We start from the raw sequence: 24,971 nt of genomic DNA, 5'->3' as shown, positions 1-24,971 counted from the left end.
GTCAGACTCTCTCTTTTTAATTTTTAAAGGAATGTGTCTTGCAGAACCCAAAGTTGTGCTCCATGGATTAAGTTTCAGGCTCCTTTGCCCTCTGTGTGGGGGGAGAATGACAGGCCAGTGGAGGTGGGGGCAAGGCCAGCGGGGGGCAAGGCCGGTGGGCAGCCATCGTGCTCACCGCTCCGGGCGGCCTGGTGCCCGGAGATAGGATAATACGATTATTCTCAATTAGATTAATAAAGAATAATTAGACGTCATAAATCAAGTCATCATAGAGTATTGTCATGGGAAAAATATGTAGCTAGAATTAATTAGTTTTCAAATAAAGTGTTTACTTTAATTGCTTGAAATGATGGAGCCCTTAATTGCCGAGGCTTCGTCTTGGCCTGAGCGTCCGGCTGTTGTAACAACTTGACGGGTTTATTCCCTACGTCCGGGGAAAACAGTGGAGGAGGACTTGATTTCATCACCTGGGAGCTAGCCTGGTGCGGTGAGGTTGTGGAAACGCCCGTCAGGCCGCAGGCAGGTGGCAGGTGTGGGCTGGGTTTCTGCTGGCGCTGCCCAGGGCCACCGTGCTGCTTGCGTGTGTGTGTGTGTGTGTGTGTGTGTGTGTGTGTGCGCGCGCGTGTGCGCCTGTGTGAGCACGTGTGTGTGTGTTGGGGGGCTGCACGGTGGGAGCCTGTGTGGGGGTGGCCTGTCCCTCTGTCCCCGGAGCCCCTTCCCGACGGCCCACTCTGGGCCCTTTCACTTCCCCCCTCTGGCAGCTGTGTGGGCGCCTCCCCCTTGCTGTGTGCAGGCTGGGTGGGGGCTGTCCCAGAGCCCAGCAGGAGAGGCCCCCCCCAGCTGCCCCAGCTCCCGGGGGGTCCACTCCTAGCCGTCCCCTCTACATCCTCGGCCTGGCCCAGGGCCTGCGTGCAGACATACGTGGCCCTGGCTCCCTGTGAAATTGGGGTGGCGTGGTTGGGGTGGACTCGGGGGGGGCCCTGGCAGCTTCTCCTTTGGGGTGGGTGGGCCCAGCAGGCCTTACACACAGGACCAGTGATTTGAGGAAGGGTCTGTCCTCTGAGAGCAGCCCTCCAGGGGAGTGGCTGGGTAACTGGGCCCCGCCCCTTGCCCACACACATACCTGTGCTGGCCCTTCTGCCCCTTGGTGGCAGCGTGCAGGCTCTGGAACACTTCGAATCTGAGCCTGGGAGGCCTAGAGCAGCTCACCGGACGGTTCCTTGGGTGGCTGTAACAGTTGGAGGTTGTGATGAGCAGGACCAGGACCCGGCGGGCCGTGTTTGCAGCCCATGTGACGAAGACCGTGGACCCCATACACCTCTGACTTGGCTGGGAGGGTTCGTTGGGGAGGGCCCCCTGAGGGAGAAGCTGGAGCGAGGCCTGGGCAGAGGGCAGGACGAGTGCTCCCAGTGTGTGGACAGCTGGGACGAGGAGGACCCTGCCCAAGTTGGTGGGGGGTGTGGGCACTGCTGCCCTTGCCTGGGGACAGTACCTGTTGGGACAGAGGGTGCAGGGGTGGGCAGCATCCAGGGATGCTCCTGTGCCTTCCCGAAGGAGGACAGGTGAGTCATTCACGCCCTTCCTCGGTCCCCAGGTGACAAGCATGGCAACCCCACCGCTCCCACCACCAGACCCCCAGTTTGTCCTCCGAGGCGCCCAGTCAGCGGTGCACACACTGCATTTCTGCGAAGGAGCCCAGGGGCAGGGGCGCCCGCTGCTCCTCTCAGGGTGAGTACCCCCGGCCCAGGGTGAAGTCGGGGGGTAAGGGACTCAGGCTGCCCATCACCCGGGCACTCACCCTTTCAGAGCCCTCGACGCGCTGTCCCCTCGGGCCTCCCCCGTGGAGGACGCAGGGACATGGTCTCCGTTAGGGGCGCCAGGCAGCTGGCACTGTCAGTGGCGGCCTCTCCGCCTCTCCAGAAAAGAGTCTGCCCAGGGCCCTGCCACCCTCCCTGTAAGAGGAGCACGTGTCCCCTGGTTATGTGTTCAGAGCTGTCCCCTGAGCTGGGAGCTGCTGGCTGGAGCACCTGACCCACCGGCTGCGTGGTGTCCAGCCCGCTCCCCCCCATGCCCGAGCCTGACTGGAGCTTCTCTGAACAGGTCCCTTCGTGGGCTGGTGCACATCTGGAGCCTGCAGACACGGAGGGTGGTCGCCACCCTGGATGGCCATGGGGGCCAGTGTGTGACCTGGCTGCAGACACTGCCCCAGGGGCCCCAGCTCCTCAGGTGAGTCTTGGTAGCAGTGAGCCAGGTTGTGGCCTTCGGGGGGGTTCCGTGAGCTTCCTAGGGGAGGCCCTGAAGGCCTCCCCCAGCTGCCAGAACGGCCCCAACAGTGGCAGAACCGGGTGACTTGTCGAGGGCAGCGCAGCCCGGGTGTGTGGGCCTTCCGGGCGGGTGCCCATTGAGAAGAGCCCGATGGACGCTTAGGACGGCTCTGTCCGAGCCCACCCTGGCCTGCTGGGGCCCCCAGGGCGAGGGCTGGGGACCAGTACTTAGAGGAGCCTCCACTTCCCTCCTGCAAGTCACGGGCCCTGGTGTCCTCATAGCCGCTCTGCAGCGCAGCCTTCTCCCTGGCCATGGAGCCACCTTTCCGCGAGGCAGGGAGGACTGGTCGCCAGGGTGGCACAGAGCTGAACCTAAAGCTCACCCAGGCTGATGGGGCCCCATTTCCTGCCCAGTGCGGCTGCCCCAGGGGGGACTGGGATGCCGTGCAGGTGCCAGGGCCGTGGAACTCTGGGCTGCCAGTGTGGGTGGGTGGGAGATGGCAGAGCGAGGGGTGTGGCCCCCTGGCACCGGGGGTTGCATGTGTTGACGCCATGGTGGGCCGGGACTGGGGAGTCTGGGGGCTGGGTAGCAGTGAGGGAGGGTCCTGTGGAGGTGACGGGCTGGGACCCCAGGTGGGAGGTGGGCCAGGAGGCAGCAAGAGGGTGCTGGTGGGTGAGGGAGTAAGTCAGGGGGCTTCCCTCCTTCCCCTGGAGAGGGGGATGGTGAGGGAAGGGCACGGACAGGAGGGAGCGGGGGCCACTTGGCAGCCAGAGCGACTGCTATCTGGGGCGGCCCTGACATCTGCCCCTGTACAGGGGTCCCAGCTCTCCCACCCCTGTCAGAAATCTGCTAAGTCAAAGAGGGCTTTCCCTGGTGCCCTCTGCCCCAGAACTCCCAGATGGTTCTGCTCTCCTGCTCCAGACTTGGAGCTTGGACCCCTGGGCACCGTGGAGCCCAGTCCCCATTAAACAAGGCCTCTTGGGCCCCCAGTGGCTTCAAAGCACTTTTGTGTGGGACTGAAGCCGCTCCCACTCCCTGCAGGTGGCTGAGGCCCCAGGAGTCCTGGAGGCCGTACCCTGGGTGTGTGTGCTTGTCCATCCATCTCAGACCCTCGCTCCTTCCCTGCCCAGTTGCCCAGACGCACCCCTCACTGCAGAGCCCTCATGTGGCTTTGCTCTTTCCCTGATGATTAGAGTGGATGCTGTGTCTGAAGACCCCACAAAGCTGCTGGAAACTTCCTCCTGAGGTTTGAGCCGAGGTGTAAGCCCTTCTGGACCTCATGCTCCTCCGCGCACCTTGGGCTGGCCTTGGGGAGCCTCAAGCCGGGAGTTCCACCCCTTGGAGAGCTGGCTGGTGCTGTGTGGGGTGGCAACTCCAGGGGCACCCTGCGCATGTGCATGACGGATGGCGCTGTGGGGGCCCCCCGCCTAGGCAGGCGCAGACCACGCAGGTGCTTGGAGGCTGCACTAGAGGCCGGGGCCCAGCTGTGTTTGGAAGTCAAGCCTCCAAAGTGGCCCTTGAGGGGGAAGGTGCCCTTTCATGTCAAGGGGCCGGAGGACAAAGCTGGGAGCCAGGGCTCTGCAGACACCCCAGCCACACCTGTACCCCTGAGGATGCACCTGTGCCTCTACAGCTGCCTGGGTGGGCTTGTTTCCTTCTTCCTTTATTGGGAGGCGTGATGTACTTACAGGAAGGTGCATAAGACGAGTTTCAGACCATCTTGTCATGGGTGGACACCTGGGCAGCCACTGCCCGCCCCACGGCCGCCCAGTGGCCTGTCCTCATCCTCAGGAGGCAGCCCCTCCACCTCATTCTTGCTTTACCGTCTGAATATGCATCTCCAAAAAGCATAGACTCGTTTTATGTTTTTTTTTTCTTTTAACCTAAATGGAGCGATATGGAGCAGCTTCCTTTGTTTTGATTCTGTGTCTGCGAGACCCGCCAGGGTGTGCACGGCTGCAGTGTGTTGTGTGGGCCTTTCTGTCTTATTCCTCTGGACGTGTGTACCCAGATTCCTCACCTTTCTGTGTCGGTGGAGATCTGGGTTGTCCACTTGGAGCTGTTGTGGATGAGGCTTGAGAAGACTCCCACCGGGCCTCCCAGTGCTGGGGGCCCCCGGATCCAGCGGTGGGGCTGCTCAGAGACCACCAGTGTCCTTGAAGGGGCTCCCACTGGCCAGTCTGGGATGGTTAGGGCACAAAAATCAATGAGAACTCTGGGTAATGACCCATCAGTAACACAGGAATGTGTGAGTCCAGACTGATGGGAGGAGGGGAGAGAAGAGGCAAGAGCCCGCTGTCTGGTGGGTGTGCCTTGTGGACGTGGAAGATGACCGTCTGCAGGGCTGGCGGGCAGCACCACAGTGGGTGGAGGCGCTGGGTCATCTGAGGCCAGGGTGGCGGATGTCACAGTGTCTTTCCCAGAAGTGCCCACGGCAGGGGGAGGGGCTTTGAGTGAACACACCTGGCGGGCACCTCTGTCCAGGTGATCAGGGTGGGCAGTCGGCCTTGTGTGCAGTGTCATCCCCTTGCTGTCCTCCCCAAACGTGGAAATGTCACCCTGGGGATGACACGCACACACACAGGGGACAGGGAAAGGCGTGGCCCATCCAGTCCAAGGGCCTGGTGAGCGCTGACCAGCCCAGTGTTTGTCCCGGGGCCCCGAGCTCGCCTCTCCGTGACCGGCACTGACCCACATGGGCTGTGCCAGGGTCCCTCGCTGTGGGGGAAAGCGTGGAGGTGGCGGCGCAGCTGGGCGCGTGTACAGCGTTAGCAGTTAGGGGTCCAGGCGAAGGAGGCAGGGGGCCACTGTTCTGGGGGTTCCTTAGATACAGGACAGCCCTCCCTCCCTGTGTGGGCGCCCTTGGCCGGCGCCAGCGCCTCTGTGTGAGAGCATGGTTCCCACTGCTGCTTCTCTCCTGAGCTCCACTCAGACATGGTGTCGAGAGGCCTCATGTTCTCTCTCTCCTGCGTCGCTGCCGCTTCAGGCCGAATGACTCCTGCTCCCCAGGGTCCAGGCACATCCTGCCAACACCAGCGGTTCTCCAGACAGAGCTGGGGTCTGGATCAGGATCGGGTGCCCTGGGTCTACCTGGGGGGCATCCATCCACGCAGCACCGAGGTCTCCCAACGGTGCAGGTAGATTCCGGGCCCCGCGTGCCCTCCTGTCCCCTTCCACAGCTCCAGGACTGGCCCACTGTCCTGTCCCCTTCGTCCCCACGGGCCTATGCTGCTGCTTCTTCCCTTGTTTGTCTGGACCTCACCCCTTGGGAGGAGGATGGGAGGGCGGTTCTGTGGGGTGACCCTTACGTCGGCTCAGCTCCGGGGTTTCTTGGGGTCAGACTGGGGAGGTGGGCTTTTGGGAGGAAACCCTTCTCGTCCCCTTGTCGGGGGTCTGGGACATCTGTGGGGCTCATCCACCTGGGGAGTGTGTCCACGGTGTCCCACCGGCAGGGACCGTTCCCTCTGCCTCCTAGGCTCCTAGGAAATGAGTCCTGAGGCCCAGCGAGGAGCATTTCTGGTGAGTGTTAGAGCCACACAGTGGACAGTGAACCTCAGGGCTGCAGATACCCCGTCCCTCCGTCCTCAGCGTCCGCCCAGGGGCTCTGCCCCCACAGCTGTGCCTGGGCTGATCTCACGGGGAGGGTTTCTCCTCCTCCTTTTATAGCATTCTACTTTCACTGGAACTCTTCTGTTTAATGGGAATTCTCCTGAATTCTCCCTGAATTCTCCTCCCTGTGTTCACTCATGGGTCTGGGCTCATGGAGATTTCTTTTATTCTTGGGTTAGAATTTCATTCTACCCACAACACACTGACATTTGTCCTCACCTGGGAGGGTCACGGCCCGTCTCCTCTTATTTTGGCAGCCAGGGCCGCGACCTGAAGCTGTGCGTGTGGGACCTGGCGGAGGGCAGGAGCGCCGTCGTGGACTCCGTGCTCTTGGAGAGCGTGGGCTTCTGCAGGGGCTCTGTGCTGGCTGGGGGCCTGCAGCGCTGGATGCTGGCTGTGCCGGGGAGAGGCATCGATGAGGTGAGTGGGTCCACTCACCCTTGGCCCCTGGCTGCAGGAATGCTGTGCCCTGAGCGGCTCCTCAGGCCAGCCTTGGCCTGGTCACCTGAGGTGGCCCCGGCGCTAGGGGTCGGGAAAGGGGCCCGAAGTGGGCCAAGGTCCCTGGGAGGCCCTGGCACCCAGCCAGGAGCAGCACAGGATGGACAAGGTCAGGGCCCGAGGCTGTCAGGGGCCTTGGGAGCAGGCAGGCATGGAGGGAAGCCCCAGGCAGACCCCATGAGGTCGAGGTAGGCCTCAGAGTCAGGACAGCAGGGGAGGGCGGCCTTTTGGGGTCAGAGCTGGGCACTGGCGTGAGAGGTCTTGGGCGGGGCTGAGACGCAGGGTGTAAGGGCTGGCACCAGGGTGGCAATCGCAGTCACAGATGAGCGGGGCCCGTCAGAGGACAGGGCTCCTGGGAGCAGTGGGTGGGATGGAGCCCCAAGGTCACTGTCAGATGGAGTTCAGGCTGAGTGTCCAGCAGTGATCTGTGGCAGGGACTGGTCAGTCTGGACAGTGGTGTTCACACCCCAGGGACAGAAGAGGCAGAATCCCCAGGGGAAGCAGAGCCCAGGACAGGGTGCCGGCGGGGAGTGCCGAGGGCAGGGGGATGGGGGTGCTCGAGGCAGTGGGGGAAGGAGCCCCAAGTGCAGCGGGACGGCCTGGTGGGTGGGGGCCTGGGGTACATGTGCAGGGGGAGGGAGGCCCCTGCCTACCGCCCACGCCCCGTCCTCCCCGTGTCCCCTGCTGCCCTGTGGGCCTGTGCGGCGGGCGGGGCTGGGCAGGGACGCAAGCCTTGCACCCGGGAAGTTTGGCCCCTACCCAAGAGGAGTCGTGAGTCTTAAAGCAGATTCAGCTCATAAATAATGAGGCAGGAACAGGCATCTATTTGTTCATGATGGCGTTTAAGTCACCAATTAGGAGCTACATGCGATTTTCTTGCCAGTTTGCCAAAAACCTGTTAAAAGTTTTATTAATGTGAAAAGAGAGGGCTCTGCTTTCTCCTGGTGGCAGCAGCCGGGTGGCGCCGAGCCTCCTCAGTGGTGGGGGCCGGACCACACTTCCGCTGAGGTTGCCTTCTGCTTCCCCCGCCAGCCTGGCCCGAGACTGCTCGTCCCCTCTGCTTCTCTCCGGCTCCCCAGCTTCTGGTACACCACCACCCCCCCGCCCGGGAGCCACAGGTCTGGGAACCTTGCATATCCTGGGAAAAGGGCTGTTTTCCATGTTCCCACCTGGAATCAGTGCCACTGGCCTGTGCCCAGACAGAGCCAGGCCCAGCCGTCTGGGTGGCCACACTTGCCCGCACCAAACATTTTTCCTTCTGGAAACAAAACTTGCCCTTGAATGCCAGGTGGAAGCATCCCGGTGTGAGGGAGGCCCCGGCAGAGTGCGGAGCCCCTCCTGGGACCACAAGGACCAAGGGGCACTTGTTCTGGATGCCAGCACTGCGCCCCCTCTCGTGGCGCCTAGCCCAGGCCTGGGCTGCCCTGGTGTCGCCCTCACTGTGGGCCACTCGCCGCTGCCCGATCCCCCCGCCCTCGCGCCTCTCCTCACTGCCACCGGAGGGGTCTTCCTGAGCCCCCGGGTCAGTTGTGGGGGCATCCCTCTCTGACCCTGAACCCCCCTCCCCCATCGCCCAGCAGCTTGTCCTCCTGACGTAGTGACGTTTTAGGAAGCTGGCGTTGGAGCAGAAATAGGAAGGCAGGCACCCAGCCCCCAGCGCCATGTTCCTTGACCTTCTAGGTCCCCCGCCTTGGCCGGGACGGGCTTGGGTGCCTGAGGCCCAGCCAGTCCCCACCCCTGCCTCCCTCCCGCTGACCTCAGAGGACAGAAGGGCTCCGAGGGCCCCCTCCTCTTTGGTTTGCTCGGTCACTTCTGGGCCACACTCCATGCCACCGTGTCCTCCTGTACCTCCTTCATTTTGCTGGAGCTTCCCCTGAGCTTCGTGGGTGCTACGGGAATTCCTTTTAGCAGCCTCTAATTCATGGCGGGATGACACTCACGTCACTTAGGTCCTTTTCCGTCTCTTTGGGGCAGTGAGAACAAGGTGTCTGGGGTAGATGCTGGCCCTGCAGGCAACGTGATACGGGCGGAGGGGGCTGTGTGTGCATGTGTGTGGGCGTGTGTGTACACGCATGTGCACGTGCGTTAGTGAGAGCAGCAGCAGGGCTACACCCGCCCTACACTGTGTATTTACACCTTGAGTTCACCCTGGGGTTTCCTCCTGGGGGTTCTGTGCCCCAGGTGTCAGAAGTGGACCAGCAGGTGTAGGTTCTGTCCCCTCGATGCCCCATCACGTGTGGACCTCAGATCCCTCATCTGCAAACCTGGGGCTGCCCCGTGCCGACGAGGGGCGCCCTGCAGCTCTGCGGGGCACACACTGTTGTTGGTGGAGCGTCCCCAGGAGGGTGGCCGGAGCCACCAGGTGGGTACATGTCACCCAGCCAGGCGCAGGAGGGGCTGTGTCAGCGTCAGGCGCACACGGTGGAGGAGCAGGCGCTGGGGCCCCAGGTGTGCAGGTCTGGGTGCCATGCGACAGTCCTGGAGGGCTCAGGGTCATCCACGTGTGGGGCCCGACAGGGAAGGAGTGCCAGGAGGAGGGCGGGAGGCCGAGTGAGCTGAGCCAGCGCTGTGGGCCAGGCCGCCTGCTTGGCCAAGAGGTCAATGCAGAGGAGGCCTGAGGTGGCTGCGGGGCAGTGACACCACTCAAGGGACCTGCCAGTCACTCATGAGTGACGTGTGCATTCCACACAGCCCGGCAGTCCCCGAGCCCAGGAGCCCGTGGGTCAACGCGGGAGGCACTGCCTGGGTTCCCGAAGGCGCAGACAGGCCCATAGTGGCCGGGCTGAGGCCTCAAGAGTCTCCTGTTTGTGCAGCACAGACTTGACTTGGCTCTGGCCCAGCTCAGCTTGTTTTCCTACTGTCAGGTTCAGATTCTGGAGATGCCGTCCAAGACGTCAGTGTGCTCCCTGAAGCCCGAGGCACAGGCCAGGCTGGGCATGCCCATGTGCCTGCAGCTCTGGCAGGTAAGGCCCAGCGCCCGCCAGCCACGCCCACCGACCACACCTGCCGGCCACGCCCGCCAGGTGTGAATCATGCCCATTAGGGACTTGGTTCCTCATCACCTACGGGCACTGGCCCCCGGGAGGCGTGTGCACAGCGTCCTTCTCAGCCTTGGTGTCCCCAGCCCACCAGCCCTCCTGCTGCGAGGACGCCTACAGACCCTTTGGGGATGCTGGGCTTGTCCTCGACTTCGCAGGGCGGTGTGGGAGACAGCGACCCCCTCCTGGGGGAGCCACATGCTCCTCTCTGGTCTGCTCACCGGCGCGGCCTGGTGTGGGGCCGGGAGGGGGTGCTGACTAACCCTGCAAGCCTGCACGGCCCCTGCGTCGTCAGGATTAATTTTTGTTACTTCTTTGCCTTGTTGAGGCTGGAGTGGGCTTAATGTGCTGGCTTTCCCTGCGGCCACACTTGGAATTTCTGATCCGCGCCATTTCCTTCTTTCTTGGCTGTTCTCTCTGATTAGAGAGGGTCTGGAGGCATCTCCTGGGGCTGCGGCAGAAGCCGGGGGGCAGCGGAGTCACAGGCCTGAGTCCCTGCAGGATGGGTTCTGGCTCTGGGGCTGAGCGCGAGGCCTGGGAGGGACCCTCCTGACCAGAGGGGCAGCTTCCCACCCACAGCGGTCAGCACCAGCTCAAAATGGGCATCTACTCCTGGGGGCAGCAGAGCAGATGGTCCGGTGCATTCATGTGGAAAGAGTCTCGGCAACGTCTTTACAGCTGCAGAAGCTATGGGGAGCAGGTCACTGACCAGGGCTGTCCCGGACCGCTGCCTACAGCCTGTTTTTCAGCTCCGAGCAGCTCACCTGTGCCTCCTCAGAGCTGCCCCGGGCTGCCTGGGACCAGGGGGAGGCTGTTCCTGCCCCTGCTGTGACTCTCCATACGAACCCGGCCAGGCTCGCATGGTTTGGAGGTGTCTGTGTGCCCGCAGGGTCCCTGGACCCAGCTCTTGTCCCTCCAGGGCCCTGCCCTGTCTTGCAGTTGGTGTCCCTGCCATCTGTGAACTGAGAGAAGCCCATGGGGGAGGGGCGTGAGGAAGTGGGGGCTCTGAGACTCACCTGGATGGCAAAGCTGCTGGTGCCAGCAGGCAGGGTGGGGGGGCGCCTGGAGGGGCAGCGGAGGCTGTGGAGGTGGCCTGGTGCTCACAGGCCCCGGGTGGGACGGGGCTGCATCCGCTCACCCTCCCTCCCTGGAGATGCTGTCATTGCCTAATCGTGTAAGAATTCCATCAGAAAAATTTGCAGAAATGGGATGTACAAACTTGTCAAGGTAATTGACGTGGTTGACAGAAGGACAAATCGAGTTGTGTTAGTTGATACCGATCCAGCGCAAAGCATCCTGTTAAGAAAAGTCTATGCTGATTTGAAATGTCCCTTTATTCCTCGCCAAGCCTGGAGGTCCAGGTTATAGCTTATTGATCTGAGTGTGGCAGAGTGGCCCAATGTGGGATTCCTTTCTGAAACATTCAGAGATTTCTTGTTTTGCTCCTGAGAGTGGATGGCCTGTGTTTTTAGGATGATTGTCATGTAGGAGGTCAGAGGTTGTCCACACCAACCCTCAGAGCAGGTCCTCCAGTGTCCCCCCCATGCCCCCAGCTAAGGGCTCCCCGGGGAACCTCGAGGTGCTGGGGGGTGCCTCGGGCTGGCACACCCGGGGTGGGGACAGGAACGCAGAGCGAGCAGAAGTCAGCCTGGCACCAAGGGTGTGGTCGCCGGAGGACTGAGGCCCCAGAGCCCTGACCCGCCTGCAGGGTCTATCCTGGGGGGCCGCAGGGACCCTGTGTGCCAGGAGAGAATGTGGAGGGGCCTCAGTGCAGGGACAGAGCCTGGCACGGGGCCCTGTGGCTGGTCTGGCTCCTGCCCTGGCTGCCCTGTGTGCCTGCACAGGGGGCTCAGTGGTGTGCAGCCCCTGCTCCAGCCTAGGCACTCAGAGCTCCCAGACCATAGGCAGTGGGGGAGCCCTGAATGCAGGAGGAACATGGGGGTGGGGGCTGAGGAGCAGGCTGGGCCAGGCAGTGCGGTGGGAAGCTAGTGGGAGGACACAGCAGTGCCCCAAGGGGGATGGACCCAAGGGGCCCTGGCAAGTTCCTCACAGCTGCTTTCTTGGACTCCTCCTTCCTGCTTGTTTTTGGGAGCACATGTTATCATCAGAAAAAAGGGCTTGTGGGAGGCATCCTCCAGATCCCAGAGCTGGTCTGCACGGGGCTCCCCTGGCTCCCCTCACTCTGCGGGGCCCTGAGACATACCCCTCACACCAAGCATGGCGAGCTCTGCTTCCTGGGGTTCAGGACGTAGGCAGCGTCCACTCATGTTAGACACTCACGGTGTGCAACACCTGGGCATGGAGCCCCTCTGGGTGGGCAGCGAGCTCCAGCAGGTGGGCCAGGAGGGCCCGCCCGGGTGCTGTCGGCCACGCCTAGGCACGCGGCTCAGCACCAGCCTTGCCTGCCAGCAGCGGGCCCCCATTGGAGTTGCAGGCGACCCTGGAGGCAGCCTTGCTGGCGGCCCCCAGGCCCTGTGCTCACCGCTGGCCATCCAGGGTTTGAGGGCCGCAGGCTGAGCTCCTGGCCTCGGGAAATTCTCCGCTGGCAGGGGGCGCTTGGTCGTTTCTGAGCCCTGGGAGCTCAGTGGAGAGCAAAGGTGCCGGGTCCTGGCGGCGGTCCCGGGACTGGGCACCAAGCACGGGGCGGCCGCTCTCTGTCGGTGCCAGGCCGACCCAGGGTCCCCATGCTCCCCTGCAGGCGGCTGCGCAGCCCTCTGACCCGCGCCCTCATCCATCACGCGGCTCGGCCGGCAAGGCGCTGACTCTGCAGCCTTGACGGTTGGGGGGCTTCCGCGGCGACGTTGACAAAGTACAGAAGGTTCATTTTTCATTGAGACGGAGCTCGAGATTTTCTTTGGCCAGCAGTTCTAGACAGGTGGCTGGCCCCACCCAGGGGTGGCCGCACGTCTTGGCCGGTGGGAAGGAGTGGGAGGACCAGCCAGTGTCCCAGACCCCGACGGCAGGCACCCCATCCAGCCCGCACTGGCCCCAGTCTGGGTGTCGGCCCCCTGGGGGTGTGCAGACCCCCCAGGGCTCAGTGGGGAAGGCGGCCTATCTCAAGCTCCTTCTCCTCCAGAAGGCCCGGGACCCCCGAGCATCCCCCAGCTGACAGCGAGCTGTCCCCGCAGGCTGACTCCAGTCCCCGCCCTCTCCTCCTGGCTGGCTACGAGGACGGCTCAGTGGCCCTGTGGGACGTCTCCTCACGGAAAGTGTGCAGCCGCGTCTCCTGCCACACGGAGCCCGTCATGGGTCTGGACTTCGACTCCCAGGAGGCCAGGGGCGTCTCAGGCTCTGCGGAGAAGGCGCTGGCCGTCTGGAGCCTGGATGAGCAGCAGGCCCTGCAGGTCAGTGGGCCAGGCCCGAGGTGTCATTTATCCTGCTCTGCACCAACAGTCTGATGGGCTGGAACAATATTTAGGCATGAAGAGGACTTGTGGCAGGTCCGCAGTTAATTAATCATCGGACCCGGCGCGGGCGGGCCTGGCGGGCGGCAGTAGAGGGGCTGGCGCTCGTGAGCCATTCACAGGGTTTGGGTTTCTCTCAGACCTTGGCTAATAGCGGTCACGTCTCGTCCATCTAGAGGAAAGGCATGTAGAATCCAGGACTGTGCAAGCCCGTTTGCAAAACTCAGAGGAATTTGGTCAGTAAGGAACTGATCAATCAAAAAGAAAAAGAAAAAAACCCAAACCCTACATGGAGAAATCCCTTAGTGAGGCCCCTGTGGCTGTCTGCAAGCTGCCCGGGGGCAGTGGGAGGGCTGTAACGGCTCAGTGGCTTCCCATCCCACGTGGCTGGGGGGCCCTTCGGGGCCACATCTGGGTGCCCAGTGCTCAGCCCTGTTGGGAGGGGGGGATGGAGTTGGCCGGGAGGGGAGCCTCCTGGCGAGGCCTCAGACGGGTGAGGTCCTGGGGAGTGAGGTGCTGGGTGTGCCCTGTGCCTGTCAGCCCCCTGAGGGTGGCCTGAGTGCACACTGGCTTCTGGGCGGGGGTGCCCCCATTAGCCAGGAAGCCTCAGAGAAGGCTGAGACCTGACCACGGCCGGCTCTGCGAGCCCAGGTCTGGGGGGGGAGTGGGGCCCCAGTGGGGAGCTGTGTATCCCACCTCCTGGAGCTCTGGAGGACAGGGCCTGTGGCTGTGCTCTCTACAGGGGCTGTGTGGTCCAGGCTTCCCTGCAGACAGGAGACCGCAGGAAGAGGGCACCTCTCGGGCCCTCCCCAGATGGGAGGCCTTGCCCAGCAGCCCAGGGCCCCCACAGCCAGGGAAGAGGCTCTGTGCACTTGGGTGGGTGGGAGAGGGCAGGCATGGGTGAAAATCGGGAGAGACTGCCATGCCCAGCGGGCATTGCCATGCCCTGGGTGCAGGATAGCGAGAGGCAGGGCTATCAGGGGTGGGTGAGGGGTCCTGGGCAGGAGCTAGGGGCCGAGGGCGGACTCAGCAGGGAGACCTTCCGTGCGGCAGCTGGAGGGACTGCTCTAGCTTCCTAAAAAACACAGTCCATGGGAGGACCAAGCCAGAACCAGAGCGAGTGGCCATGGCTCCAGGGTCTGGGAAGGGTCCTGAGGGGGGAGCAGCCCTGTGGAGTCCCGGGGAGGGGGGAGGGAGAGGGAGGGAGGAGTCATGTGACACGAGGACAAGGCAGGTGTTCCAACTTCCTTGACATCACCCCCTGCCCCCCACGCCCCCCCCACCACTGCAGACCAGCCTGTGCCACGCTCGCCTGACTTGCAGTAAAGCAGCTTCCCGTCCGTCTTCCTGTCCTGTGTCCCAGGGAGTCCACAGAGGCCCTGCAGGATGGGGTCAAACAGGCCTCCCTGCAGGGCTGGGGCCGGCTGTGGGGGTGGAGCTTCTCCAGCCTCCATCCCAGAGGAAGCATCTCCAAGGCCTTGAAGTCCTGGATGTGGGTGGTGGGAGTGGAAGTCACCATGGTGCTCATCTTTAGAAATGGGGCGGAGCCACGTGGTGCTGGGTCTTCATGTTCTGAGCCATCAAGGACACAGAGCCTGGCCAGGTGGGCATCGGGGTTCCCCCCACACCCTCCTCTGCTCCTGCCTGGTGGGAACCAGGCAGCGACCCCCACCCCCATGAGGTCCAGTGCTCTGTCCTGCTGTGGCTTCAACTTCAGCCCAACTTTGCAAATGCCTAGAGACCCAGGTGGCTCTCCTGAGGGCCCCACTGACTGCAGCGCCCCCAGGCCCTGCCCCCAGGACCCTGGGAAGAGGCCCCTCCTGCCGTCCTGGCGCAGGTCGGCCTGGTCTCCCCTGGCCTGTTGGAGAAACAGCTGCAGGAACTTCAGACTTAAATTTATGGGGCATGTTCCAGCTCAGAGCTGGAGGTTCACTGTGCATATGAATTGGAAAGTCAGAGCATAGGGAGGCCAGGCCAGCCGGGAGGTTGGTGGAGGCCGTGCCGCGGCCAGGGCCTCTCTCAGCGTGCATCCCAGGAGGCGCCGCTCCTCCCTCCGACCGCCCACTGTGGCCTCGCTGGAGACATCCATGTCCCCAGAGGCCCAGACACCTTCAGGTCCTGGAACGCAGGCCTCAAGGAGGAGGTGTCAGGGCCTCGAGGGCCTCAGCATCGCGGTGTCCGCAGGCACCTCTCCCTGGGCCCTCGGTGCCGCAACTGGCCCTGAGGCGCTGGCCGTGGAGCCACGTGGGCAAAGATGTGCCTTACCTCGCGGCAGCAGCTCTAATGAGCCCAAATCAATCTCCCTGGGCGGGTGGGCGGGCGGGCGCTGCAGAGGCGCAGATGGGGCTCCTGCGTGGAGTGAGGGTAATGGGAACCAGATGGGGCCGTGCTGCGCGCGCATTCCTGGCACCTGAGGTCATGTGCTGCGAGAGCCACTGGTGGCCAGGATCCTTCCTGGAGGGTCCTGGTCCGAGACGGGCTTGGCCAGAGGCCGCGGCGGTAACTGGAGCCTTCGGCCACCCTCTCTAGGACGTTGGACGCTCACCCACCTGTAGGGGCTGCTCGCTCTGCTCCCCTCGAGCCCGGGGTCTGGGCCTTGGCTGTCGTCAGACACAGGTGGTGTACAGACCTGCCCTCCCTCCCACACTTGGGGCAGGGTCCACGGCCTTGAAGCAGGGGCTGATTTACGGCCAGCGGTATTTCTAGGCCCTGAAGTAATAACTAGGCCCCCACCCCAGCCAACCCAGGCTGGAGTCAGACGACCACTCCCCACCCACCACGCCCACGGCTGGTTGGCCAGGCGTCCCCTCCTCCCCGCTGCGTGGCCGCTGCGCGCCTGCTCCCCAGCCCTGCTGGGAGCTTCCCTCTAAAGTGTCAGCAGCTGGTGACACTTGGGCTGGTGCGAGGGAGACCGTGGGGCCCCGAGCTGAGGAGCTATGGGCACACCCCCACCCCCACCCCCACACACACATCTCGGGACACCATGGGCGGGGCTTCGGCCGCCTTGACCACACACGGGTGCTGTGGCCCCCGATAGGACTGGTCTCTTCCAGTCCAGGTCCCCACTGAAAGGGCCTTGTGCCTTGATTCTGAGCTTCCAGGAGGGGCTGTGAGGCTGGGGGCGCATCACTCCTGTCCCCTTTCCCCTGGGCCGTCCTGGGCATCTCAGCCCCTCCCAGGTGGCAACACTGGCATGGATGTGCTCCGCTCCGCACCCGACTCTCAGCCAGCCACACAAAGACCACTGCTCAGGCTGCTCTGCAACTCCCCAGCCACCACCTGGGCTCCCGGCTCCAACAGCAGACAGCAGATTTGGGGAGCCCTTTACTCCCTGGGAAACATCCCCATTGTTAACAAATCCACCTTGAAGCAGGGCCCCGAGTGGGTTCTGGCACACCCACTGCTCCGAGCCCAGGGCAGAGTTCCTGGGAGAGGAAGAGTTGGGGGCTGTGACAGTCACCTTGTCCTTGCCCATGAGTTGGGGCTCAGGCTGACGCACCCCTGCTGCGGGCACACGTGTGGTCTTTGCCTTCTCATGCGGGCATGGCTGCACCAGCTTCCAAGGAAGGGGGCGGTGGGGGTGAGGGCTGTGCTGGGCACCCACCCAGTGAGTGGGTTATGGCTGCTTGTGTGCAGCACAGACAGGAAGCACTGAGCCTGGATTCCTCTGGACCAGAGCACTGGAGTGGCAGAGAGCGCGGGACATGCGGGGATGCTGCTGGTCGCCATGGACGGAGAAGGGGCCCGGGACATCACGGGCCTGGGCACTGGACAGAGGCCGCAGGAAGGCAGGGCAGGTGTGCGTGTTGGGGCTGGATGGGTCGCCGCAGGGGCACTGCCCATGTGCTGGCTGCACTGACCTTTTTCAGTTATTTGTGATTGCATCCCTGTTTTATCTGCAGGACTGTCCTGTCCATTCCTGACCAGGCTTACGTTTGTTTTCTTTAAACATCTTTTCCCCATTTCCCGTCTACCTTTCTCTTCCTCCCCTGAGTCCTCCAGGCTCGATGTGCAGCTCTGACCGGGATTCATCACACTCACTTCCGGGCGCCCGATTTTTCTTTGTTCTCTGACTGCGGAGCTGATCAGAGTGTTTTTATGTTTCCAAATGTTTGATTCTTTCCCCAGTTATTTTTTATTTCTAGGCTTCTAACTTGATCCATTTGTGGTTGGAGAACCAGTTCTGAGTGATAGCAGCTCCCTGAAATGCCAGTAGGTTCCCGTGGCCCCCGTGCTTGGAAAGAGGTATTTCTGCTGCCCGCCACCCAGCTGCGCCTGCCCCTCAGGCAGCCGTGTGGTTCATGTGGGCCACGTGGGTCGAAAGCCATGCCTGCCCCGGCCTCTGGGGGTGCTCTTGCTGGGTCTATCTTGGTGACTTTCCTGGGTCCTGTGTGTTCTTGGTCTGCATTTTGAATCTTCCTGGGGGGTTGAACCCTTGTTATCTCTGGGAAGGATTTTTGCCTGAAAGCGCATTTCAGCAGCGCTTCACATGGCTCAGGCCAGGTGTCTTTTGGCTACTTCCTTCTGTAGCTTTTTTTCCATCTTTCACCTTCAGCCTCCCTTCACACACAGGCGTCCCCCTCGTGGGCCAGCCGCGCACACGACCTCATTGCACGGGTTCTGTTTTGTCCCGTGCGCGCTGCCTGGCCGTCTTGTCGGGCCCTCTAGTGGGGCTCTGCTTTTTCATGCTTTGCGACAACCTCCGCCTTTTCTCTGGAGCGCTTGGTTTGCTTCCTTCGTGTGCTTTGAAGACACGTGGTCTCAGGTGACCCCCGTCTGCTGGGGACTCGCGTCTGGTCCTCACTCCTGGTCACCTCGTGGGGCTTCTCCTCGGCCGCTCCCAAGACGTTCTTTTTATCTGTGGTTTTCAGTGCGTGACCTCCCTGAGTGACATTGTACCATGGCCCTCGAGGCTCTGGTCAGTTTTCTCTCTTCTTCAGGTCAGATAATGTCCATTGATAATGTCCCCTAGTTTACAGACTTTTAAAAAATAATAATTTCCGGCTTCCCTGGTGGCGCAGTGGCTGAGAGTCTGCCTGCCGATGCAGGGGACACAGGTTCGTGCCCCGGTCCAGGAGGATACCACGTGCCACGGAGTGGCTGGGCCCGTGAGCCATGGCCGCTGAGCCTGCACGTCCGGAGCCTGTGCTCCACAACGGGAGAGGCCACAACAGTGAGAGGCCCATGTACCGCAAAAAAATAAATAAATAAATAATAATAATAATTTCCAATCTGCTGTTAAGCCTGTCCTACACATTTTTCACGTCAGTTATTAGCTTTTCAGTTCTACATTTTCTATTACTGTGCCTTTTTTTTTTTAACAAAAGACTCTATTTTTCGAGCAGTTTTAGGTTCACAGCAAAATTGAGAGGAAGGTACAGAGATTTCCCATATACCCCCAGCCCCCCCACTATCGACATCCCCCCACAACAAGTGGGACATTTGTTACAATCGATATAACTGCACTGACACCTCATCATCACCCAGAGCCCTTGGTTCACATCAGGGGTCACTTCTGGTGATGTACATCCTATGGGTTTGGACGAATGTATAATGACATGTGTCCAGATGTGCAGTGGTATCTGTTTGTTGTTATTTGCATTTCTCTAATGACATACGATGTGGAGCATCTTTTCACATGCTTAGTTGCCATCTGTGTATCTTCTGTGCTGAGGTGTCTGTTCAGGCTTTTTGCCCATTTTTAAATTGGGTTGCTCATTTTCTTAAGAGTTCTTGTGTATTTTGGGTAACAGCCCTTTATCAGATGCGTCTTTGCAGATACTTTCTCTTAGTCTTTGGCTTGTCTTCTCATTCTTTCAACAGTGTCTTTACAGAGCAGAAGTTTCTAATTTTAGTGAAGTCAGGTTATCAATTGTTTCCTTTATGGATTATGCTCTGGTGTTGTATCTAAATACAAGGTCACCTAGGTTTTCTCCTGTCGTCATCTAGGAGTTTTATAGTTTTGCAATTTACATTTAGGTCTTTGGTCTATTTTGAGTTGATTTTTGTGAAGGTGGCAGGTCTGTGTCTGGATTCGTTTCTTCTCATGTGGACGTCCAGTTGTTCCAGCACCGTTTGTTGAAAAGGCTACTTTGCTCCTGTGTCAAAGGTCACGTGTTTATGGGAGTCCATTTCTGAGCTCTTTTTTCTGTTTCACTGATCCGTTTGTCTCTTCTTCCACCAACATCCATGGTCTTGATTCCTGTAGCTTCACAGCAAGTTGTGAAGTTGGTCCTCCCGCTTTGCTCTTCACCTTCACAGAGTGTTGGCTGTTCTGAGTTGGTTCTGAATTTGCATTTCTCTGCTAATAGATCCTACCTGTTCACTCATCAAGACAATTTTTTGGTAATTATTTGCATTTTCTTTCATTTTTTGGAACATATTTAAATATTGCTTTAAAGTCTTCGTCTGATATGTTCCACACCTGTGCCGTTCTGGGCTGGTTTCCATTAACTGCTTTTTTTCCTACTCCTTTGGGTGTCTAGTAATTTTTGTCTGTGCCAGACATTGTACTGATAGAGATGGAGACTGGATTCTCTTACTTTGCAGAGCAATCACTGTCAGCCCTGCGGCTGTTCACCTGCACCATGGGCTTGGCTTCCACTCCGTCAGGCAGTACGTGGGGCCCAGGGTCATCCCAGGCTCCTGTAATGCATGGGACTCACCTTCCAAACTGTACCTCCCCTTCGCACTTGTGGGGCTTGGTTTCCAGCTTCATCATGGTTGGCCAGAGTAGGCCCAACCAGGGCGTGATGCCTACCCTGCAGCGCGGCCACGCGGGGTCTCATCTGGTCTTGTGTGGACACACAGATGTCACCCTCGGCTGCTGGGTCCAAGATCACTGTTGATCTCTTGTATTCGTTCCCTTTAACCCTGCAGCAGCCACTGGCCGGCTAACCTTGTGTGGTGCCCTGAGTGGGCACAGCCCAGCCCTCACAAGGACTCGTGGGACCCACATGGCCTGCAGTCCCTCCCCCAGCCCCCTCCATGCTGCTGCCTCACCCCACGGGTTCCAGCGGCCCCACCCTCTGATCACCTCCTTGGCTTCACATGGCCGCTGTGCTCCACCTGGACTTTGCGGCCAGACATTCCGCCAGCAGAGAGCTACTGGGCCTCTGGGAGGCTCCCCTGTCAGCTGCCCTTCCCACCGGTGTTGGTGCCTGGACTCAGTCACGCAGTGTCTTTTGTCCAGTTGGTGGTTGTTGGCAGCACGCAGAGTGGTCTGGCACCAGCTGCCCATCACAGCCACCTCCTGTAGTCCCAGCTTCATGAAGGGTGTCTGTTTGTCTGCTGAGCAGACATTCGCGGCTTCTCGTTGTGAACTGTGCACACTCTGTTGCTGTCAAGTGGGGCACAGTCTGTTCGAGTGCTCCCTGGTCCCCAGGGTGGGCCCCAACTCTCTCGTCTGCTGGCTCCCGGGGTTTCTTGGCCAGTCATTCTTTTGGTGTCTCTCACGTTCACAGCACACATTTGGCTTTAACTTTGGAATCCAGTCAAAAGTCTGTTGAGTATATTTTTATTCCTTTTCAGAGAAATACAAGGGCAAATATTAGGAAACGATTACACCTGGGTGGGGAGAGGAAGTGAGGTTGTTCTGTCAGCACCTCAGTGGGTGTCAGATAATCTCCGTAGAATGAGGCTGACTGTTGTATCTTCGACCCAGATGACAAAGATGAGCAGATCAGTGAACTTCACACCCGTCTCTTTTGCTGCCGTCCTGTATTTCTGTTAGTTACACAACCGGTTCTGTAGCCTTGATCCCTGTATTGTCTCAGGCCTAATCCTGCAGGGGACTACGTTCCCTACTCTCTGCCAGGCTACTTGCTGCCATTCCCCTGTTTTCTCCTGAGAGACTGGACCTTATTTCCTAGTTCTCGAGGAAGAGCTGATGGGACGCATCCCCTGGGTTCTTACATGTTCACAAATGCTCGTCTGTTGTTCTCATACCTGAGCGACAGTTTGGCTGGATATAAAATTCTCAGGCCTCCCCTCCTAGCTTCGCAGGCGTCACCCCACTGTCTGGCCCAGACCTCGCCCAGACGTGGCCATGGGCCATTCTGCCCTCACAGTTGACTTGATCCTTTTGCCTGACAAAAGGACTAATTAGCTTTGCGTCCAATGACGTTATCAAGCGCATCTTCCTGTGACCACCCTGTAGGCTCTCTGTGGATCCTAAGACTTCAGTTTCTAGAAGCAAGAACAGATTTTCTAAACGGCAAAGGTCAGAGCAGCTGCGCGGCCTTCCACGTCTGCTGTTTCTCCAGTGGCCGTGCCTCTGTCCCCAGGTTGGGTCACACCTGCCTTTGCTGTCTCTTCCGATTCCCCTTGCTTCTGCAGTGTTTGCTTCTCTCGGTGCCTGTGGATCAGCCTCCCTCCTCTGGGTTTGCTCTCCTGGTTCTTGTTTTATGGAGATCATTGCTTCATGCAGTTCTGTTTTGCTGATTTGCAAAAGTGCCTGGTGAGTGTCTGGTTGCTTCCAAGGAATGCTGCCATCTTTCGCTGAGTTTCTTTCCTCCTTTTCCCTGTGTTGTCTTTGAAAAATGAATGACTCTCCCTGAGGCTGCTCTGGCCCAACAGGAGGTGAATTTGCAGAGAAAGGGGAGCTGCTGTGGGCACACCAGCGACCCCGGGGCAGCAAGGACTCCTGGTGCCCAGGGCTGGGCCAAGACAGGATGGGTGGAAGGACGTGGCCATTTGGGTCATCACGACGATGGCCAAGTGTGTGTTGTCAACGTGGGGCAGAGCTGCCAGATGGCCCCACAATGGCTGCACATCCAGCCCCGGGTGGCCTTCCCCCTTGCATGCCACGCAGGGCTGCCCTGCCCCCGGCTTTGCTGAAGGTGGGGTTTGCGTTCCTTCTGCTCCTTCTGCTTTGGGTGCGGTGAGTTTTCGTGAGAGAGGACCCACTGACCTTGCTGCTGTCCAGTGGGCAGTGCTGCCTGGAGGCTGGGGGGCAGTATTTCCTTGGGGAGGGGCCCAGGCCGCAGTCCACTGAGGCCTGTCCTGTCTCAACCCGAGGGTCTGGCCAAGGGCAGAGGTCACCTGTGCTGGCTCCAGGAGGTGGCAGTAAGTTGGCAGGAGCCCTTGGCTCCCTGTTCCTGACGGGGGCGTCCTGGTAGAGGGGGAGGCGTGGAGGCAGGTCTAAGAAGCCACCTAATGGTTCTCCCTGCCGCTCTGATCACAGGTGCGTGGGACTCACGTGCTCACCAACCCCGGGATTGCCGACGTCAAGATTCGGCCAGACCGTAAGATTCTGGCCACCGCGGGCTGGGACCATCGCGTCCGTGTGTTTCACTGGCGGACAATGAAGCCACTGGCCGTGCTGGCCTTCCACAGCGCCACCGTGCACTGTGTGGCCTTCGCTGACGACGGCTTGCTGGCCACAGGGTCTGGGGATCAGCGCATCAGTGTCTGGTCTCTCTACCCGTGCACGTGACTCGTGGCTCCTTGTCAGGACACTTGGATAGCGGGAAGGTGGTGCAAGGGGTCGGAGGCCATGGGCCATGGGCCCCACTGGTCATGGGAAGAGCCGGTCATTTGGGCCTCCTTCCTGCATGGGACCTGCTCCCTTTCGTGAAGCACAGCGTCTGTGCCATGGCGACTGCCATTTAAAGCATAACCAGGCCAGACACTGGGCACCAGCGACCCAGGCAAGAGGCCGACCCGGGGGTGCCTGATAATAAACTTGTTTGCAAACCTGCACGCTTGAGGTACGAATTCTCCCAGGTGACCCCCTGCTTCCCCGGGTGATCAGAGCCCAGAGCTGTCTGTCCTCAGAGCCTCCACTGGGCAGGGTGGCTGGTCCGTCCAGCAGGGACGCCAAGTGTGGGCCCCGGGTCCTGGGCTCCTCACACCGCAGACGGCCAGGAGCTCCTGCATCACAGGGTTGAGCCGGTGACGGGCTCCTGACGGGAGCGCGGCAGGGAGAGGGCCCCTGATGGGGGTGGCGGGGAGGGCACAGGGCTAGGCCTCCAGCAGGACCAGCAGGAGAAAAGAAGGGCCACCTCGTGGAGTGAGGCTGAGAGTGGCAGGTGGCTGTCCCAGTGTGGCTTCTAGGCATTAAGCCCAGCAGCCCAAGCGAGACAGACAGGGACCAAGGGCACTGTTGCAGCCGCTCACACAGGGCAGCTGCCGGCTACTCCCACGTGGGGCCGAGCCCAAACCTCAGGACAGCTCCTCTCAAGGCTGGGCTGTTGATTGGGAAGGAATGGGACCCTGAAAATTGGGATGGGGGCTGTGGGCAGAGCCCGACGAAGCTGGGGGCCACAAACCCCTTCGTTCCATCAGCTTCTTTGCTGGGAGAGCCCCCTTCGCACCCTACCTGAGGTCAGCCCCCCTTTGGCTGCAGGACCTGAATGGCCTCCCCCGAGGCAGGGGCCCTAAGGGGCACTCAGGAACCCCCTACTCCACACTTTGCTTATAACCAGACTGGGTCCCAGCAGGCCCGAGAGGGTGGGGTCTGCGGTGGCTGCGCTCCAGAAGGGCTGCGTGGCTTTCCCAGGCATCTGGAGAACACGTGTGCATCCAGGTGGCGGGATGCCGAACCCACTGGAACAGGGCCCTGCTGGAGAGTCTGGCCTCCAGGTTCAGCTCGGGGGCTGAAGGGCTATGAGGTTTGGCTGATTGGTTGAAGCAGGGACCACGAGGGACACAAGTGGGGTTGAAATGCCAGCACTGCGTGGGGTGCTGAGAGGGGGGCACCAAGGGTGTTGGGGGAGCTTCATGTGAGACTAGCTCACCCTCCTCGGGCTCCAGATGATGTGCCTCCCCGCAGCTGTGAGGACCACCTGCATCCTTGGAGAGCTCTGTGGTCCCTCTTCCCCGAAGGTCAGAAGCGGCAGTGGGGACGGGTCCTGGGGCTGCGGGGCCTCATGGTGGACAAGGGTCCAGGACTGCGGGTGTGGGCAGATGACCCTGGGCCCCGGCAAGAGGAGCCAGTGGGCAGCCGCTGAAGCCTGGCCTGGTCCCCGTGGGCAGAGCAGAGCGTTCTGGATCCAGCGAGCAGACGTCTGACCCGGGCCACCTGGACCAGCAGGTATCTGCCCTGCGACCAGGCCCAGGTGCCCACCACACTGCCTGCAACTTGTGCTGCTGATCCAGCCGGGGCCCCCCAGACCCACACCCCTGACTGGGGGGCTGTGCACTATCCTAGCTCAGGGACGGGCCTCCCCATGGGCCCGTCGGACAGAGGTGCTGCCAGGTTTCCTCCAGCACATCGGGGAGGGGGGCTGTGGCCCCTGGGATATTGGGGGGTGGTGCACATCCAGAGGGGTTTCCACATTACGAATGCCAGCAAGACGGGCGGCTCTGTTTAGGCTGCGGAGACCTGAACCCCGCGTGTGGGGCGTCCTCTGGGCGCTGTGGTCTGCTCAGGACCCCCACTCTCTGCCTTCTCCACGGGAGGCAGTAGGGCACTGGGTGCCCCTTTCGGGAGGTGGACCTCTGCTTCTCCGGCCTGGCCGGGCTCCTGCATCTGACATGTGCCCCCACCCCCAGCAAAGCCAACGTTCAGGCCAGCGTCCCCTCCCGTGGGTCTGTCCTGGAGACTGGACTAGAGGCCAGTGCTAAATAGCAAAGGACTCTGTCTCAGGACCCACTTGGCCTCCTCACTAGAGCACAGCTGTGAACACACCAGTCATTCTGCGAGTCCCGCTGCAGCTGTGACCCTGAGGTGCTGGGCGGTGGGCTAGAGAAGCCTCTAAAACCAGGCTGCAGCTGAGGACGTGGTGCCCATGCCCGCTTACATCCACGCCATCAGCTCAGCGATCCTTTGGCAGAATCACTGAATTCACGAAAACAGCCGTGGCAGCGTATCCTACTGGCAGAGGACAGGACACCGCGAGACGCCAGAGGTGCCTCCCAAACGTTGGGGGTGAGCTGTGTGTGCTGCCTGCCGTGACTCAGCCCTGGAGGGGGAGAGGGCTCGGGAGACAAAGTGTCCATCCGTACCTGGCCCTCACCTCCGTTGAAGGCACAGGCAGAGGCTCCCAGAAGATCACGGCTGCTGGCCCTGAGCTGGGCTCTGGGCTGCCCACCAAGGCCACGTGCTGTGAGCAGTGTCCCAAGGACATCTTGTGGCCAAATCTCCATGCATGGGGCTGAGTCGGGTTGTGACAGCCCTGCCAGACACTCAGGACCAGAGGAAGTGGGTCTGGGG

General features: G+C 60.9%; 1 protein-coding gene across 3 annotated transcripts in view; it reads left to right on the top strand.

Moving 5' to 3' along the window:
* The window catches only part of GNB1L (G protein subunit beta 1 like), a 44,472-nt gene extending 21,958 nt beyond the window's left edge, over window positions 1–22,514 (top strand). For 2 of the 3 annotated variants that reach the window (XM_022551170.2, XM_022551169.2), the window contains 6 exons: window positions 1,595–1,728; window positions 2,101–2,226; window positions 6,132–6,294; window positions 9,237–9,335; window positions 12,539–12,754; window positions 21,999–22,514. In XM_022551170.2, the coding sequence (XP_022406878.1) occupies window positions 1,604–1,728; window positions 2,101–2,226; window positions 6,132–6,294; window positions 9,237–9,335; window positions 12,539–12,754; window positions 21,999–22,250 (981 nt within the window). In that variant the 5' untranslated portion in view covers window positions 1,595–1,603 and the 3' untranslated portion in view covers window positions 22,251–22,514. The remainder of the gene's footprint in view (window positions 1–1,594; window positions 1,729–2,100; window positions 2,227–6,131; window positions 6,295–9,236; window positions 9,336–12,538; window positions 12,755–21,998) is intronic. The other variant, XM_089894853.1, reaches the window with a different exon arrangement.
* The last annotated feature ends 2,457 nt before the right edge of the window (window positions 22,515–24,971 follow it).

Source organism: Delphinapterus leucas, chromosome 14 (genome assembly GCF_059928025.1).
Source record: "Delphinapterus leucas isolate spDelLeu-1000000601 "Yukka" chromosome 14, BTC_Dleu_Yukka2, whole genome shotgun sequence".
Taxonomy (NCBI): Eukaryota; Metazoa; Chordata; class Mammalia; order Artiodactyla; family Monodontidae; genus Delphinapterus; species Delphinapterus leucas.
This window is presented reverse-complemented; position numbering and strand designations above follow the sequence as displayed.